We start from the raw sequence: 19,318 nt of genomic DNA, 5'->3' as shown, positions 1-19,318 counted from the left end.
ACTGTATTAATATAGTATAACTGACCAAGCAAACGTCGCTTTGCATTATAAAGTATTTCTAGTTGTATGTATTTTCAAATGCCACATTATATATTTTTTTATGCGGACATCATCACATACATTGTTCTAAACCCAAAGTAAGTTGCCAAAGCACTTGAGTTACCACAAACACCCAGACCCAAGACAATGTAGAAATGAAACAAACATTGACCCGAACGGGGATCGAACCCGGGACCTAAGAGTTGGCGACACCTTGAAACCGGTGCGTATGCCACTCGACCACGAAGGACGTCGTTATAAAAAAAAAACAAAAAAAATCGTCAAAAAAATAATTTTATTGTGAGCAACCCTTATCACTTAGGGGTATGAAAAATAGATTTTGTTCTATTCTCAAACCTACCCAATATGTATACAGTATTTCATAAAAATCGCTCGAACCGTTTCGGAGGAGTACGGTAACTAACATCGTGACACGGGAATTTTATATATTAGATTTAAACTAAGTGTCACTATACTTAATTAAAAGTTTAGGTATCTACTATATTCTAAATTGCATAAAAAAGGCATACTTACAACTAGCGACAATACACACTTATACGAAATACTGAATCTACAGGTCATTTAACAGCTTCATATACAAACAAACAAGCAAACATCCAGGTGTTTATTCCAATCTAATAATTAACGCAGAAGTACTAGGCTCGCATAAATCAGTGCTATCTCACGCCACTGCACGCGAGAGACGCGGGAATAGCATTCGCAGTTCGCATTCATGTAAAGCTCTTGTTTATTTTACGCGATTAACTTAACGTTGTATATTAATTACATGTCTTTGTTTTTAATACATGAGCTGGTTATGTTATAAGATAAGGGTTGTGACTTGGAGTTTTTGCTGCTCATGATTAGTACAAATGTGTTTACACATTAGGAGTATTTTGATAAAGTTTAGCAGGAAATTATGTTTTCTGAATAATGCTTTATAGACTACTAGCTGTTGCCCGCGACTTCGCCCCGTGCGTGGGTAGAAGATATAAGTTATGATTCATACCTGCCCTGTTTTTTTTTTACATTTTTCATTGTATCTTCGCTCCTATTAGTCGCAGCGTGATGGTTTATAGCCTAAAGCCTTCCTTGATGAATGGTCTATTCAACACAAAAAGAATTTTTCAATTTGGACCAGTAGTTCCTGAGATTAGCGCGTTCAAACAAACAAACAAACAAACTCTTCAGCTTTATATATTAGTATAGATTAGTATAGATTGTTTAATGAATAGGTTCTAATAACGGTTATTTATAAAGTACACGGTTCTGGTTCTGACGTTAGTTCTTTGTTGCAGTTGCATTAATAGTATAAGTGACTCTATATTTTTGATATGAACCAAATAACTTGGGTTTCTGACAGAATAAAGAACATTTCGAACGTGATAGGGATATTTTTGATATTTGTATTTGAATCAAGATTTAATGATACTATCTTAGCATATTCGTTTAATCCCACCATATAACAAATGTAGAGTTCGGCGACATCGAAAACGTGTTTAAAAACATTATATAAGTAGAAATCTAACAAGTGCCAGTTAGACTTGCGATACTGAAGGTTTCTAACAAAGAGGATAAATTTGTAAAAAAAATGCAGATATCAGAAATAATTCATCTCTAAAAAAGTCAACTTTCCCGATATCACGTATCATTAGAAACAATCTGGTGACATACGAACGGTTTTCGAAATAGGGTTTTGTTTTTACCATATCTATACTTACTAATATTATAAAGCTGAAGAGTTTATTCGCGCTAATCTCAGGAACTACTGGTAAGAATTGAAAAATTCTTTTTGTGTTGAATATACCATCAAGGAAGGCTATAACCTATATAACATCACGCTGCAATTAATAGGAGCGAGATAGAGTGGTACATGTGGGAAAAAAACGGGGATAAATATTCATCTTTGAGGGCTTCCGTTGCGTGCGCTGCGAAAACGGTTCAAGACCTTCTAACCACGTGGACGAAGTCGCGGGCAACAGCTAGTTGGTGTATAACTCTGAAAAAAATACTTCTCATGAAACAGAGACTAAAGTTCTATCTCGTAATATAAGTACCCTACTCTTTCTAATAATGTGGCAGGTGTATACTTACAAACGTTACAATCTAGAAATGAACGAATATTTTATATTCTAGCTTTAAATAAACGGTTGTTGTTAAAATTCAACTCAAAACGTGTGCAATTCTCTAATTCAGTTTGGCTAGACAATATAAAATAATAAATTAGCTGCTATCTAACACCTGGGGCGGTGCACGCGACTTGCTAATGTCACACACCTCTTAGTCTAACTTTATTTTTCGGATTTGTTTTATGCGATCATATGGACTTTAAATCGTGAATTTATTTCATGCTAAAAACTAAAACCAACCTCTTATTTAATATAAAGTAGCTAATCGCTAACTCAGTCTCTAAAATATGTGCATCAAATTTCATTTAAATCTGTTCAGTCTTTTTTGGTGAAAACGTAATAGACCGATAGTAAGAGTGTATTTCAATCTTTAGTAATAATGTATTTATCAAGGTGTGAGCTATTGCTAGCGGTTTTATATATATGGTCGTCGGTTATTCGTATATATACCAGTAATCTCCTAAAATTCCAACATATGTTATTTATATCCAGTATATAAAAATCGTCTCAAAGAATTCGTCCGCGTCACTGTCGGCTAGGAGTCTGCCACATCAGATGGGCATCTTAATCCTCTGCGCAAAATCAATGACGCAGCATTCCGTTGAGTGTTTCGTATGAGAAAGAATAACAGACTTAAAAAAGTCGTCGTACTTGAAGCAACAAAAAAACTTCTTCTCGCTACTTACATTATGCTTTCGGTTATCAATGGATTTTAAAAAGAGGAGTTTTTTATGTTAGTTTATTTTTTCACTGCTTTTTATGTTTGAACTTCGCACTAGTTAGAAGAACCAATTTTGTTTATTACTTTTTCATTTAACGTGAAATAGCTGTTGTTTAGTCCCACCAATTTCATCACGTTTGGCTTATTAATTCTTTTATCTGAAGTTGGTGGTAAATTGTGGAATTGAAAACAATGTCCCATGCCGGATATGACTAAGACATTCTCTTCCAATCAACCATAGAGTGATCTAGAGTTAATACTTTATACGTCTCTATTCTTACAAACTACAAATATAAAAGAAAACGAATTCTTATTCTCGCTGCACTATTCTTTCTCGACTTGAATTTAAAATGGCGGATACGTTCCGAAAGTCGTAAATATAAATTAAGGATGTCATGTATCAAATATATACGGATACTTATGAAATACGGAAAGTTTATGGTCCGTAGTTTATTGATACGTTACGTGCTATAAACTTTAAGAAGTTTGTAGGTATATACAATAAGTAGTGAAGCGTAAATACGAGGTTTGTAGATTGAATTTATCTTGGAACTAGCTGTTACCCGCGACTTCATCCGCGTGGTTAGGAAATACGATATTTTCTCGTAATAAATCGTAGCTTATGTGTTAATCCAGGGTATCAGCCTACTCCATACAAAATTTTATTAAAATCGGTTCAGCCGTTTTGACGTGAAGAAGTAACAAACATACACACTCACAAACTTTCGCCTTTATAATATTAGTAGGATTTTGAATGCTTCCATTTAAAATATTAAAATTATGATTTTGTCTTTTCTGAGTTAAGAAATAGTCCAAGTATAGACAGAAATGCAAGATAGGGCCATAGCTAGCTTATTCAAACTCGGCGCAAAACTCGGCGGTTACATACATAGTTATGGTCAGTGAAGGTCAGGACGAACATATTTTGTTTGTTTGTTTCATCGAAATATCTTCGTAGTTTATCACTATTTTAAATAATAGCATGATAAACTATTCTCATCAGGATGAGTTTCTTGTGACATGTCAAATTGGTTAACAAGCGTCTGCCTCGTGGAACAATAACCTCAATTTAAGATCTCACGCAAAAACTTAATAGTACATAACCTAGTGGTTTCTTAGGTTTACGCGAATGTTAGACATTGTAATGAAATTACTTTTACAGATTTATCGCGGTTTCAGATGGCAGATGTATCCCGTGACCATGATACATGCAAAGGTGTCGAAACGTCGGGAACTAAAATCTAAAATGAAACCGCGACAAAATTCGTAAAAGTAGTTTCAGTACCTTAACCATAACCCATAACCTCCTTAAAAATGATAAAACCTAAAATACTGAACATATAAGAGATACATTCAGTCGACTTCGCTTAAGAGAAGATGATTATGTTAATACGCAGCCTTCGGGAGGATGTTATGTAAATATATAGTACTTGGAAACATTCGAGATTGTTATGTTTGTCTTAACATGCTGTTAGGTCACGCAGAGACTGTTAGTACGTCTGTTATGTAGATTTATAGAAATGGTAATTGTCTGAATTAAATGTAACTTGAGTAAGGTATAATAGAAATTATTACTGGTTATGAATAGTAAAAATCTAGTAGTGAGTCCCTTAATTTGAAAATTAAAAATATTTGTCTCGTATTTTTGCCTTTTCCTGAACAACAAAAAATTGATAAACACACTTTTTTAAATTTTAGGAGAGGTGTTTAGGCAAATTACCTTATGACGTAACGATTTTGTAAAATTTAAGTAATTTGTTCAGTTAATGTAATTCATTGTTATGTATAAACTACATAAAATATGTCGTCATCCTCATTATTAGTGCAATTTTATAACAAGTGTCTATATTTCTAGATATATTTTTTTCGGATAAGATTTGTTTCTAAACAGGTATTAGAACTTCAAATAAATATGCTGTTAAATACAACTTTCGGTATTGTTCAGTTACCCATCATTAATATTATTACCAGAATGAAAATGTATTTTTAATATACGAGCTTACAGAACTAGCAGTGCCTAAGTAATACATGTTTAGAGAAGTGAAAACCGCACTCGAATCGAAACCGTAACTCAGAAGTAAACTAACCGTATTTTCGTGAACCGATTATTATCGTTATTCACGTAGATACGTGATTCCTGACCGCGTCACGTCTCTACATAAATCCGAACCAAATATTTCTTTGGGACCGACTCGTCCGTCCAATATTTTTGTTTTCGACACACGTGTTAAATTCGTTTTCGTATATTTGTAAATGGAAACGAAAAATTTCTTAAAAGAGTTATCGACAAGTTATATTATAACGTATTGTAAGATACATGGGGTGTAATTTATGTTGTAACAGCGAGCTATAATACATAGCTGGTATATCAAGTTATTTAAAAAAAAAAGAAAGTCTCTATTACTTTGTTACAAAATAATAAGAAGATTTAATAGATAAAGACATCTTTTGATAGACAGAATTTGTCGAAAATAATTTAATAGACTGTTTTTTACTTATGTATATATATGTATGTATGATATGATTTCTGATAAATTCTCTCAGAAAACTCTTTATTTTACTACATTATGGTACATTTTCGAGTCGGTGTATCCCCCTGTTTGTCCTGCTTAGCCTCTCACGTCATCTGACGGCTATCGTCCGAGTCGTGTTGTTTTAGGCTTCCATTAAGCTGTTGTTTCAGTCCATGTCTCAAGGCCCATTACCTGATATAATCGCACTTTATTTTTATGACTAGACCATTACAACAGTAACGCGAGAATTATGTCAGAGATGAAGACTTATTTGTTGGTAGAGTCTATAACGTGTTTAAGTAAGACTCATGGCAGGTGAGGAAGCGTGATGGCAATATATACTTTGTAGAGCAGTATCTCCTTTCTACAGCTGAAACAATACCTTCGTTTTTAAGATGTGGTGTGGGTAATATAACACCATAATGTTTTTAAGGGGTCTCTGTTTTTCTGCCGGGAAAATGCTTTTCATCCGTCGCTTTTCTTATAGGAGATTTATTTTAGGATTTAGTTCATGATGACAATTTCTTTGCTCGCTTTCGTCTAGAAAAAAACGATCAACATACATGAAACCCAAAATATCTGAATAAAACTGGATTTAATTATACATATACATTTTCATTGCTAGTTAGGTAGTTTTATTACAAGCCAGGAATATTCCACTAAAGGACAAAGGCTTACTATCCTTGCACTTATCTTTCTCATGGGTACATAATTTAATTTATGATATTGGATTGGATATTGGATAGGTCGTTTTTCTATTGTCCCACAAAACAATATTATTTTTTTGATGAAAAAAGTAAAAAAAAAAACAGAACATGTGGGAAAAATTTAGATAGATAGATTTGTAATCTATTTTTTTGGTTCTTGTTATCAAAGCTACCAATCGCCGTACCTATTTTCAAGATCTCCATCGTTGGATATATATCGTGCCTACAGTCAAAACAAAAAATGAATTTTGTATTCTTGCTTTTTACGTCAATGCCTAACATTTCACACAAAGCTTCACTTACTTTAAAAAAAATACAATCGTCCCACGAGTCCATTAAAAAATTTAAATCCAAAGAACATTTTAAAAGAAAAACCATCTTTCTCAATTTATATCCCCGTAGTCTTTTAAATCCTTTTCAATGTTACAGGATTAGGATTCAACTCTTTCGTTCGCGAGTAATCCTTTGGGCCTTTACCGATATTTTCGTCTTACTTTCAAAATGAGATGTATTAGACTTACATTACGAAGATTTACCTGGATAATGACTAAAGCCTTGCAAATGCTACTCATTTCATTGACATTATCAGGAGGCCTATAAAGATCTTATGAAAACTGGCAAAAGAATATATTCCTAAGTTGTCTAAAAAATTGGTGCTACGATACAAACCCTTTTTCAATAGAGTACGTGCGAAGGAGTCTGAATTCAAGTTGACCACACGTTCGGTTTTGTACTAAAATTCACAGAAAGTTTTTACAAAGAATTTTTCGTTCTACGGTTCGTCGAACCTTCCATTTTCCGATGAATTGAAGCTCGATTACAGCCAGACTCATGAAATTTTCACAAGGGCTAACTTTCTATCACAAACATAACTGCACAGATAGCCGAATGGTTAAATCACCACCACCGCCAGCGACGTGAAACGGGTTCGATCCCCGCGTTGAACAAGCATACGTGTGATCCGTTATGATTGTCCTTAGTCTAGGTGCCTTTGTGCACTGTTGATTTAAAATTTTGTAGAAATCCCGCGTCACAAATTTGGACTGCAATCCTTAAAGTGGGAGTCGTTATAAAATAGCAGAAACGTATGTTTTCCATATGTTTCTTTTCTATAAGTCACATGACAGTGACAGAAACTGTTACTACCTGACAGAAACTATCAGCTGTATCATCACTTTTAGACTGTCTCTAGCGAAAAATGTAAAGAGAACCTTATAATGCAAGCTCACTTCAAAAGCAAAGTACAGATGTTAGACAATTTTCAGCTTTGCCAACAGACATTATTACTCTTAATCGACAAAGGACGACTTACATCCCAACAATACCTATTCACTCGCCATCATAGCGCGTTTTTACTTTTTTGATGTTTTATTAATAGCTTCTTAAAGCTAAGTCCCTAATAAAGCACGCTCTTGAGCCGAGAGAAACGCAATATCATTTTATTTAAGAAGATTAGTGGTTAGGCTCTGTTAAAATTGACGGAATCTTCACTGGAATTATTCACTTATTTTCTTCACAAGGGGATTTTGATTCGGTACTTGGTACCAAGAATTTGGGACGAGGCGTGATATAATTAATTGTTGGTCAATATACATAATACTTAATAAGATTCTTGGATGAATGCGGCCTCGCCTGGTATAATGGTTAGATTTAGCTATAAATACGTTGCCCTCTTTCTATGCAATTGGTTGTAACATACGCTTTTGTGTAAACTACTTCCATACTAACATACAATTTCATCAAAATCTGTCCAGCCCTTTCAGTGTGAAGAGGTAACAAAAATACACACATACAGTTACAGAGTATACACACATTTTCATGATAGTTACTATATTACATAGAACGTTCGTTTCTTAATAAATAACATGTAACAAACCTCCTTGCATGTAGCCTGATATTTGCGATCCACACGTGCTTGGCTAAGAAGCTTTACGCCATGGAAACTTACAGGAGTTAGAGTGTAAGCAATATTATTGATGGACATCTTAAATTACATGAGCACGTGGTGACTGGATGCGTTAGTTATTCTCGGACCTTCTTTGTATCTTGCAGACTATAAATTCTGCTGGAAAATGTGAAAAAAGTCTAAATCTTCACTTACATGTTTTTTTTTAATACCGAAACTGGCAGCCCGCAGCACGTAAATAAAAAAAATACAACAAATACATTTTCTTACGAAAGGATGGAATTCAAAACAAAACAGCGAACTGTACTAACAAGATGTCCGTCTTAAATAGAGAAAAATACTTTATTCAGTGTTGCCATTGCATTTTTTCGTCATAAATTATTCATGTCATTCATATTTAACGGGAAATCTGTATAATCTTGAGCGCGCTCGGAATTGCAAATTATCTGTTACACTACTTTTAATATGCATTTTTTAAATTACGGTATGAAACCATCACTTAGAGATGACAGTATTCAAATTAGTTTATGGAAAATTTTATAATTATTTTGCATTAATTTATTATCTAGTTAGTTATTGTCTCATTTGAATAAGACTTTTTTTAAACTTGCTTATGCAGTATTTTGTATTCTAAATGTATTTATATACCTATGTTTTCACTACACCATAATTGAATCATTTATTTAAATATCACTAATACCAATCAACGTCAGGTAATCTTTTTAATTTTTTATCAATAAAAGCTTATGTCCGTAAGCCGCTCAATAAAAATAGCTTTTTAATCCGAGTAGGCTTAAGCCTACGTGTGGGTAGATAGGTAAGCACTGAAAAGTATTTATTGCGCTACAGAGCTCTTCTTTTAATTAAGTAATCGCTTAATACGTTTTAGGGATTTGTATTTTTGTGGTACATATTTTTCGATCGGGTGTAATCAATATCATTTAGCAGCATAGACCATAGTAAGTGTTTTTTTTTAATAAAGTTAATTCCAATATAACCCTCATTATACTTTAAATTAACTCTGATGCGGAACACTGACTAAATACTAAAAAACAAGAATGTCTAGTTCATGCGTCCATTCCATTAATTCTTAACCTCGTTTTGTTTTGCAAACACCGTCAACACCAAGCTTTAGCAAACATTAAAACGTGTTAAAAGCCTCTACCAAGTTTCTATGCCAGGCATGCTACAAAAGAAAAGCAATTTACAAATGCATGAGAAAAAAAAGCATTTAAAAAAATGGAACGACATTACTATCTTAAAAAAAAACTGATAGGTAAAACCTCTTTGCACCTGTGCAGTAATGGCGTCGCTTCGCTTAAAGGAATCATTCGATGTAATTCTCATTTCACCGGCGCACACGATAGGCTATTGATTACAAATGTCTTATCGGAAAGCTATAAAGATTAATGATTGTTTCCGTTGATGTCATTAATCACCGAATTTCAACGTATAATGAGCAAAATGTTCTAGTTTGTTTGGGAATCAGGTAGATATTAGGTACCTGAACGTAGACAGACATTTGAAACCATTATTTTTAGTTGATAAAGGTTACCTAGACGGTTTATTATGAAAATAAATGTTTTCGGCAAAGGCTGTTTTAAACGTTAATATGATGTGGCACCACAGAAAATGTTGAATACTTAGTATCTCTAGCTAATCTTTAAGTAGGTCAACATTTCAGAATCTTAAACTCGAGCGTCCACCACTAATCAACAGATACAATCCAACGCTTATATTAAAAAAGCACATCTTAAAAAAACTTGAAATTAATGAATCTGCAGTAAAAGTGACCTAAATACTATTGCCAACAAAACCCCTCATTTTTCCAAGAATTCAAACCTAGCCGAGATGAAATGATAAATATTAATTACGCACAAAATAATATACAACAGTTTTTCTCGCATCGTCCAACGAACATTGTATTGCTACACAACGCTAAGAATTTGTAAATAGTTTAAAAATTTAAGGCTTCCTACTCGTTAAATAAAGATGTACCTTATCACAATTGAAATAAAGATGAAATTAGACTGTCGGATGTTAAATATATCATGTTGCTCGTATCTTATCGGGAGCATTGAATGGTAGTCTCGTGTCTTATTCGTCCGTTCAAAGATCGAACACAATGCAATCAAACGGTAGGAACAGCCATTTGTAATCCCGTTCATAGAGATACGGGCGATTAAGATGCTCTATGGTCTAATCTTATTTATTTCTTCCTAGCCTCATTTATGGCATGGAATAATTGGAAGTTTTAGAAATAATTATTAGTGTCCTTAGTTTTTGAACTTATAATGTTTAATACATACCTAGTTAACATTGAGCGATGAAAATACAATTCTTCTTGCAAGGCGTCGTTTTTTAAAAGCGCTGAAGTGTGAATATTAAAAAAAAACATCAATTTTTTCGGCTAACGGCTATTTATTTGGTAAAGCAAAATTGGTTGGGCTGTTGTGGTCTTTTATAAAATTTATTTTACCTACATTCTATCTGCTTCTAATAGTCGAAGGTAAACAGCAAGTTTTATATTATTAGATCCTGTACGTATGCAAATTCCAAGGAATTTAATACCAGACCACGGTTTTCCTAGGTGGTAGGTACAATTTATTTTATAGAACCAAAACTAGTTTTAGTTTGCTATTGCATTTAGAATGGCGTGCACTTCTGTAGCATTCTTGGTAATGTCCTCTTGTAAAATAATAATACAACCTAAACATTACAGTCCCCTGCAATGAAACCAGTATTTTTTGCCGCATAGCGCAAATTGTTTGAGGCAAAGTACAACTTTTCTGTAAGAAATATTTTATAAGCATGACAGTAATTTTGTGGTCTGTGGTAATTTGGTGTCCGTGTATTATTTTTATACGAGACTGGCCTGGTGGTCTAGTGGTTAGTGCCCCTGACTGCTATACCGCAGGTCGTGGGGTCGATTCCCCATCCCACCCAGGACAAAGGTTTGTGTGATGATGAGCCCAATCATTTTTTCTGTGTCTGGGTGTGATTTATCTATATTATGTATGCATTTAAAAAATATACAAGTATGTTTATCAGTTTTCTAGCACTCATAATACAAGCTCTGCTTAGTTTGAGAGTTTTGAAACGAGATGGCGTTGTGTGAAAATTGTGGAATATTTATTTTAATAAATGAAACTTAGAAGACTACTACTATTTGTTAATTTCCGAAAACAGACATATGAAATTAAAATTCATGATAAGTCTTAAATACCTACCCTGTGCATGCTTTTCTTAACTTTTTTACTTACTTACCATTCAGATTACAAGTCAAAATGGCAATAAAATAAAATTGCAATAAAAATTTAAAATTTGTGGGACAGTGGGTCATCTTAGGGGCGGGTGCTAATTTTATCGCAGAAAATATTTTGGGACACTTTGACGTTCCATCTTACACGTCGTTTTTACCCGTACATGACCCCATTTTGACTCTCTATACTTGCGACCGTTGTCGTGCCATTCAAGTACCAAAGCAAACGAGGAGGAAAGCACAATTGTCATCATGAATATTACGTAGCAGCTCAATGTTCAGTCGACCGCCGAGCGTCGTACCAACGTAATTGAATTTTCAAAGGTATACAGATACAGGCACAGGTAATCTCAAAGGAGCCAGCCGAAACAACAAAACGTACAACGGAACGTAAATGATTTGAACCGTCTGTTTTGGAGATACAAATTTATTTATTTAAATAAAACTTGGATACACCTAAGGGTCAACACTGGGTCTCTTTTTAGGGTTCCGTAACCGATATGTAAAACAAAACGATATAACTGTCTGTCCGTCCATTTTTCATCAGGCTGAATGAATAAACGTCAAACTGTCTGAATAAACAACAACAATCTGTTAATGAACTTTATTAATTTGATCGTTAATATTTTGACAGACACGTCCAGAATTTTGCTGTGAGACCAATGTTCATTTACTTATCAACTTTTTTTGTTTTTCGTATTAATTATTTCATTATATATGCCAGTGTACGGAACCTTAACTCGACTTGACCAGTGACCAGACCTTTATTTCATTTATGCACCTCAAATACAAGACGAGAATTCAGATAATAAAGTTATCTTTTAGTTATTAATATTATATATTCTTTTAGTCATTATTTATTTGCTGTTTTATGCCTTTTGTGACGTTTTTCCCCAATCTATGCAGGAGTCTAAAATTATGAATGTACTATTTTGCTTAAACCCGTCATCGGCGCTGTTATTTTTGCTCACTTTCGGTAATTTTCCCTTGATGTATCCGGCATTGTCAATCACCTCGAAAAATACCCTCCCCACAAAATCCAATCACTGCCCTATCCACAAAGGACCAATATCGTTTCCGGTCGAAACCTTCACAAAGCGATAACATTTCCGGCTGATTATGTGAGAAAATTGATGTCAGGAATCACCAGTTTTCTCCATCGTTTATTATTCGACTTATCGTTTAACGCTAGTTTAACACAATTTCTGCGAGATTTAAATTGAAGATATAAAAAATAAGCGTCAGTCATGAACCATACACGCACAATACATTTTAGGCATACATTATAAGACGCGTAATAAAAAATAAAGTTGCTTTAATGTTTTTCATAAACTAAACGCACGTTTAACGGAACGTTTTCTCTACACCTCGTTACACGCACGGTTTATTTCCACTTACGGGCAATGTTTGATTTTTCGGACAGGTTTAAAAACAAAAATTAATATCATACCTTGAATAGTGTAAAACATAAACTGTTGTAGTTAAAAGTCTTAAATTAAAAGTAACAACAGTAAATTAAAAAAGATAAATGTAACCGGCTTACTTATGACTGCGCGGTAACGGAACGTTACTGCTTTCAAAAAGTTCTATGAAACGGTTTTGATGGGAGTTTGTTTTGTTTTCTTGTAACGAAATAAAAGTAATGACAAGTTTTTTTTAATAAATGTGTTGTGTAAACGTAGTTTTAATTAACTCTTAGCTTGAATGTTTTTAATAGGGTAAATTAAGTCGTGGTAAGTGTACGGTTTTGTAATATTCTAATTGATAGAACCTAGTCAGGAGTCACCAAACTTATTCGCAATGTTCTTTAAATCTACCATATTTACACTTCGATGTAGCGAATTTTTAATGTATTATCATATAAATACAAACAAACTAATTAGAATTGAGTTTTTGATTATTTACCATAAAATTGACACTTGCTTCTACAACGACAACTCCGTCAATAACTTGTAACCAAGTCAGTAAAATCTCCTTCTAACTTGTGAATTAGCCATTAAAAGGTAATTAATTCCTGAGATATGAATTTCAGGTGATAAAAAGTTGAAGAAATGCCGAAGTTAAGAGTAACATCACCGGCGCGGTCGCAAGGCGACATAGCTACTCCTAAACGCAAGAAGTCTCGTGGGAGCCGGAGTTTATGTTCCCCAGCCTTATCTACAGCTTCTGGAAGGCTCACGTCACTTGTAGACCAGTTTAGAGACAAGAATATGGAGTCTTTCGCTTTATCGCCATTGAATGGCAGATCAGTGTTGACCGATGATACTGATATACAGGAACCAAGACGTAAGTGACGTTCATTTTGGTACTTGTTCATAATATTATTAAGAATCTTATCATTACTTCTAAAAAGTTATGAATTATTTGGATTAGTATTGCCATTTAAGGTGGCAATGCTGCCAGCCTTTTGGGCACATTCCCAGGTGGCAGCGATGCAGATGAATTTATTGACGCTTTATTTTAATTTTAGATTGTTTTTCTAAGTCTTATTTTAATGGTATATATAATTAGGTTGTAAATAAAATATAATGTGCATTCTTTAGTCAGTCATTTAATTTATCATGAGCAAAGGTCTGCTACTAAGTTTACCAATCGTGCTGTTAACAATTGAAAATATTTGATTTTGTGGTTAGTTAATGTGCACGTTTTTATCCTTTAGACTTAAGCATTGCGAGTGACAGAATAATTACACTAAGAGTTTTACACTAAGTTTAATTTTTTTCAGGTAAAAGTTGGTGGAAAAAGTTAAATGAAAACTCTCAAGATGTTATGGAAGTGTTGGAAGATAATAAAGTGATGGAAGCAAATGATATAATTGAGGAGTTCATTGATATTGAAGTTTTAAGGTATGTTTAACTACCCATCCCAATACTACACTAATTCTTATTGACAGGAATATAGTACGAAAATATGGCTATAAACCACACAGTGTAGAAAAACATTGAAAGGAAGCCTGGGTCTCAAAATATTGGAATCTAAAATTGCAAACTTACAGTTAGCTAGTGTGGTGATCAAGGTTCAAACCATACCTATATGAAAGAAGGTTGTTGCTAAGCTTTGTAACCTGTATAGGTTATTGACTGTTTTATGGCTATACAGCTAGTAGTGACTGTAATTATTAAAAAAAGTCTAGTCTTGTAATATTCTTGTTTCACAGTGGCTTACTAACTTACTAAATTCTTTCATCTTTCAGCCAAGAAAAAAAGAATTACACACTAGATTTACCAGAAAGCAGTGACAATGAGTCAATCAACAGCATTGTACTGCCACAGCGAAAGCTCTTCACTCAAAAAGACTCACAGCCTGAGAAAAAGTTTGGCCAACTCGGTGGCAATAGGGAAACATTGGCCAAGTTACACAAGACCAACACCACCAACATTGACAAAACTGTGAATGTTGGTACTAGAGAGCTTTTTCAAAACAAAAGATCTAAACCAGTATTCCCTGCGGCGCTTCTCAGCATGTCTCCAAATAGAACAGCAGCTGATAAAACAAAAGATAATCTCCTGGCTGAACCCAAACCACAAGTCAGAAGTATTTTTGGTAACCGACCCGCTAACAAACGTAAGAACATGTTTGCGGACTTCATTGTGTCTGAAAGTGAGGATGAAATCCCTGAGATACAGCCAAAAGTGTTTGGCTTTCAAAAGAAGCTTGAACAAAGACGGGTTAGTTCAGTTTCCAAAGGCAGAGAACATTCTCCAACATCTAGCATTACTACTGACATTGAAATGGATGATTGGAACATGTTACCATCTTCCACGATGGTTGACAATCAATTAGAAGAAATGGTGGCAGGTCATACACCAGTTAAACGAGCTAGACTCAGTAAACTGTCTGAAGCTAAGGAATCTGAATTAGGAACAAATACAATACAATCAAACTTAACTGCAGATAAAACTAAACAATCAAACAAATCTATCTCCTCCAAAAATAAGTCAAAAATTTCACCGTCTAAAGAACTTGAAACTTCTAGGACTACAAGAAGTATGACAAAGAATACATCCGTAAACGAAGAAATAAATACTTCAACGAAGTCATCTAAAGCCAATAAGTCTAAAAACAAAACTGCAAACAAGGATAAATTGGATGTTTCTAATGCCGAAAAATCTCAAAGACAAAATAAAAGTAAGACAAGAAACAGTTCAAAAATCGTGGATAATGACGTCATAACAGATGAAATGGATGCTCCAAATGTTATAAATAACGCAACACGGGTAATCAACAAATCAACCTCTAAAAAGCTCTCAAATAGTCAAGTTTCCAACAAAAGTCTAAAACAATTGCGTAAAGAGGATGACTATGAGGAAATTGTCAAAGATGTATCAAATGAGGATGATGATGAAAATAACATCACCTTGGAATATGAAGGTGATGAAATGGAAGAAGTAGTAGTACAAAAACAACAAATGACTAACACAGAAAATGTAGACGAAATAATAAATAAATCAAATAAAAATACTACTAAAACTGACATAAATAAATGTAAGAGCCAGGTAGTTAACGAAAGTAACGAAACTCTTAAACAAAAACAGAAAGCATCTAAAGTAATTGAAGAGTCTGTAGATTCTCAACAATCAATGCAGGATAATGTTGATGGTAATTTAGAACAACAAGACAGTGAACAAAATGGCAATAAAGAAAGCATTGGTGAAGTAAATGAAGACTTAAGTAGCAAAGCAAATGTAAGCGGAAAAGAAAGTGATGTATCTCATGAGAATCAAGAAAATGATCAAGAAGGTGATGGCAGCCATTATGATGACGATCAAGTCGAAAATGACGAACAAAATGATGAGGAAGAAAATGAAAGCCACGAAATTGAAGACGAAAATAATGTAAGCAATGAATCCGACCAAGAGATCGACAATGATGCCAACGAGAGCCATGAAGTTGAGGCTGATGAAAGTCAAGTTGTTGAAGAAGAAAATGATCAAGAGGATGAGGATAAAGCTAATGAGAGCCGAGAACAAGAAGTTGAACAAGATGAAAGTCACGTTGAAGAACATCAGGAAAGTGATGAAGGGGAACAAGAAGCTAATGAAAGCCAAGAAGTTGATCAAAGTCAAGTTGTTGAAGAAGAGAATGAGAGCAATGATGAGGCCAATCAAACAGTGGAAGCTGTAGAAAGTGAAGAGGAAGTCGAAAATGAAGAGGCAGCAGTAAGTGAGGAAGAGGCTGAAGAAAGTGCAGAAGAGGCTGCAGAAATTGAAGAAGAGCCCGTAGAAAGTGAAGAAGAGGCGGCAGAAAGCGAGGAAGAACCAGAAGAAGCCGAAGCAAGTGCAGTTGAAGCAGAAGAAAGTGCTGCCGAAGAAGCAGACGAAAGCATCCAAGCTGACAATAATGATAGTGAAGTTGAAGAAGAGAATCAAAGTCAAGAAGTGAATGAAAGCCAAGAAATGGACGCAGAAGACAATGAAGCGGAGAGTGATACTAATGATCAACAAGTGGATGGCGATGAATCTGATGAAGCTGCCAGTGATCCGGAAATGGCCGAAGATAGTGACCAACGCGAGATGGAAGTTGATGAAAACGACCAAGCTTCCAACGAAGCTGTAGCAGCAAGCGAACAAAACGAAAGCGAACCACTCGAAGAAAATACAGGACAAAGTACAGAAGAAATTGAAGAATCTCCAAATGTTACCCATGATACCACAGGCAGACATAGACATAAACAGGTCAAATCACCCGAAGCAATCCTACACGATAAGACCAACCAAATGGATTCCTTCACTGTCAGGGGCCGAAACACAAGCGTCCGTAAAACGAAAAGCATGATCAAAAACCTTGATATAAGACCTAGTTTAGCACCAAGAGATAGCATTGGCTCTGAGGGTACCAGAAACTCAAGTGCCGAAGGTTCTGGCTGGGACTCCCACCGGACAACTAGAAAAACATTACGACAGACTTTTGGCAAAGATTTTACTCCTAGAAAATCTCTTCGAGCGATGGTTATGGAGAAATCAGCGAAACGACAAACTGAACTTCTGGATACGCATTCTGTGACTGCAAAATTCCCCCAAGCTAATTCTACTGAGTTTGCAGAAGATTCTAACAGGGATGTTGCAGATTTTGAGTTGTCTGACCATGAGATATCTAAGAGAACGAGACAGACTACGCTAGAGCTGTACCTACAGAAGATGAAGCAGCAAAATATTGAAAAGAAACTTAAAATGGTAAGTTTGGCTTATTTATTAAAACTGGTGTCATTCTTGTTTAAAACAACTTGTTTTTGAAACTACTAACACCACCACACTACAATGTACATTGTGTTCGTAATAGAAGCGAGTTTTGTTTTATTATGTTTCGAAAACTTCAGCTAATAAAAAATAATGAGAACGTTTATAACGAAACTAAAAATGTCCACCAATAGTATTGATACATAGTAGATAAAAAACAAACAGTATCAGTAAGTAATACGATGTTGATCACACCATAACCAAGTATCGACATTTTAAATAATCGATTTAGCTAAGATTCAAAATAACTTGAACCCAATCAAGTCTTGATTGCGTAAAAACCATGCGCTTTATCAATAACTGGTACTCATAAAAATGTTTACGATGTTTCAGGAAGAAGCAGTAAGAAATTCCCTTAAAGCTCCAGTTAGAGACACACTCAGTCTTTTTAAAGTCCCATCCAAGCCCGCGCCGCGCCGCCCGAAGCCGACCCAGAGCAAACCAAAGAAACAGATCAAGTCTGTGATAGCATTCGACGAGTTACCCACAGAGGTTATTGAGGATATGAAGTATAAGCCGCCGAAGAGATTCCAGCCGACCAACGCATCTTGGATCACCAAGAGATTGTACAAGTTCTTGGAGAATAAGCTGGAACCAAAGTGAGTATTCGATTTATAGAAAACAAAAGCTCATTTCACGATGCAAAAAGATCATGCGGGTTGTAATAAATTGAAACCGCGAGTCGCGATGAAAAGTATGAAACACATCACAAACGTATGAAAGTGTTTCTTTCTTAAAATTAGTCCTTTTACAATTGGTGATAATCAGCATTATTTTTTTAGAAATTAATAACGCAATCAAACATTACAACATTATTAGTATGACATCACTCTTTTAGCCAACTTCCTAAGCTTTAACACTGAACGTTACCAAAAATATATAAACTTAAACGTTTCTAGCTATGACTACAAAGCCCGGGTTCGAGCCGAGAAACTCGTAGAGACGATATACCACTTCGCGAAGGACCTCCGCCGACATGACGTGGCTCCCTCCGACGCGGTCGACGTGCTGAAGCATGAGTTGGCGCGACTTGAAGTCGTCAATACGCACTTCGAGTTCTACGAGTTCTTCCATGAGTTTATGCCCAGAGAAGTTAGAGTTAAGGTAGGAATTGAATATTTCTATTATTATTAAGAAACAGGAAAAGGCATTGTGCGACGTGACGGGTTTCAGTGATCAACTGTTCTATTTAAAAAAAAAAGAAACAACTGTAGCTTTTGGTAATATCAGCTCATGTGCAATAGATTCTTACCTAGACTTCGAGGTCCAAATCATTGCCTGTTAGGATATAAACAGGAACCAAGTCTGTTATTTTTCTATACTTCTATTTCATTTACATGATTGTGCATTCTGAAAAAAAAATAGTCAATTAAATCGAAATACCTTGACCTTAATTCCTTTTCTTGTTTCCAGGTTGTTCCAGACATTGTCAACAAAATCCCGCTACCTCGTCACGGAGTATTCTCCGCCATCTTACGTGGCAACACTGTGCAAGGATAACAGTATTTTCGTTCACCATTTCTGATTTAAGTTTTATGAATTAGTTTGTTGAATATGAATTGATATTAATAAAATAATTATTAGTTTGATACTTCTTGTTTTCTTTTGGTTGTTGGGCCTCCCTTAAACTCCCTTTGTTCATGGTTTCCTATATACGCAAGTAGACGCATACAGCTTTACGTCGTTCACCTCGTTACGTATAATAAAAATGCATGCTATAGCTCGCCGTGTCAGAAAGGTCACTGCGGTATTCAACACAACATCTTGACTGTAGTATGTTTTCAGCGTGATGATTCTACAAAGCG

At 34.8% G+C, this 19,318-nt stretch overlaps 1 protein-coding gene across 1 annotated transcript; it reads left to right on the top strand.

Moving 5' to 3' along the window:
• The first annotated feature begins 12,863 nt into the window (after nt 1-12,863).
• On the top strand, nt 12,864-19,104 carry LOC113497557 (interaptin-like). Its single transcript, XM_026877149.1, has 7 exons — nt 12,864-13,010; nt 13,310-13,563; nt 14,003-14,123; nt 14,471-17,450; nt 17,847-18,112; nt 18,413-18,617; nt 18,927-19,104. The coding sequence occupies exons 2-7, from the start codon at nt 13,329-13,331 to the stop codon at nt 19,011-19,013; spliced, it is 3,894 nt and encodes a 1,297-aa protein (XP_026732950.1). The 5' UTR covers nt 12,864-13,010; nt 13,310-13,328; the 3' UTR covers nt 19,014-19,104.
• Nucleotides 19,105-19,318: the final 214 nt, after the last annotated feature.

Source organism: Trichoplusia ni, chromosome 1, assembly GCF_003590095.1.
Source record: "Trichoplusia ni isolate ovarian cell line Hi5 chromosome 1, tn1, whole genome shotgun sequence".
NCBI lineage: Eukaryota > Metazoa > Arthropoda > Insecta > Lepidoptera > Noctuidae > Trichoplusia > Trichoplusia ni.
This window is presented reverse-complemented; position numbering and strand designations above follow the sequence as displayed.

Bases quoted from the DNA above. Each gene is read 5' to 3' on its own strand.
- LOC113497557 (XM_026877149.1), top strand. From the start codon at position 13,329: ATGCCGAAGTTAAGAGTAACATCACCGGCGCGGTCGCAAGGCGACATA. The intron at 14,124-14,470 runs GTATGTTTAACT...TTCATCTTTCAG, and splicing joins ATTGATATTGAAGTTTTAAG to CCAAGAAAAAAAGAATTACA. The intron at 18,618-18,926 runs GTAGGAATTGAA...TCTTGTTTCCAG, and splicing joins CCAGAGAAGTTAGAGTTAAG to GTTGTTCCAGACATTGTCAA.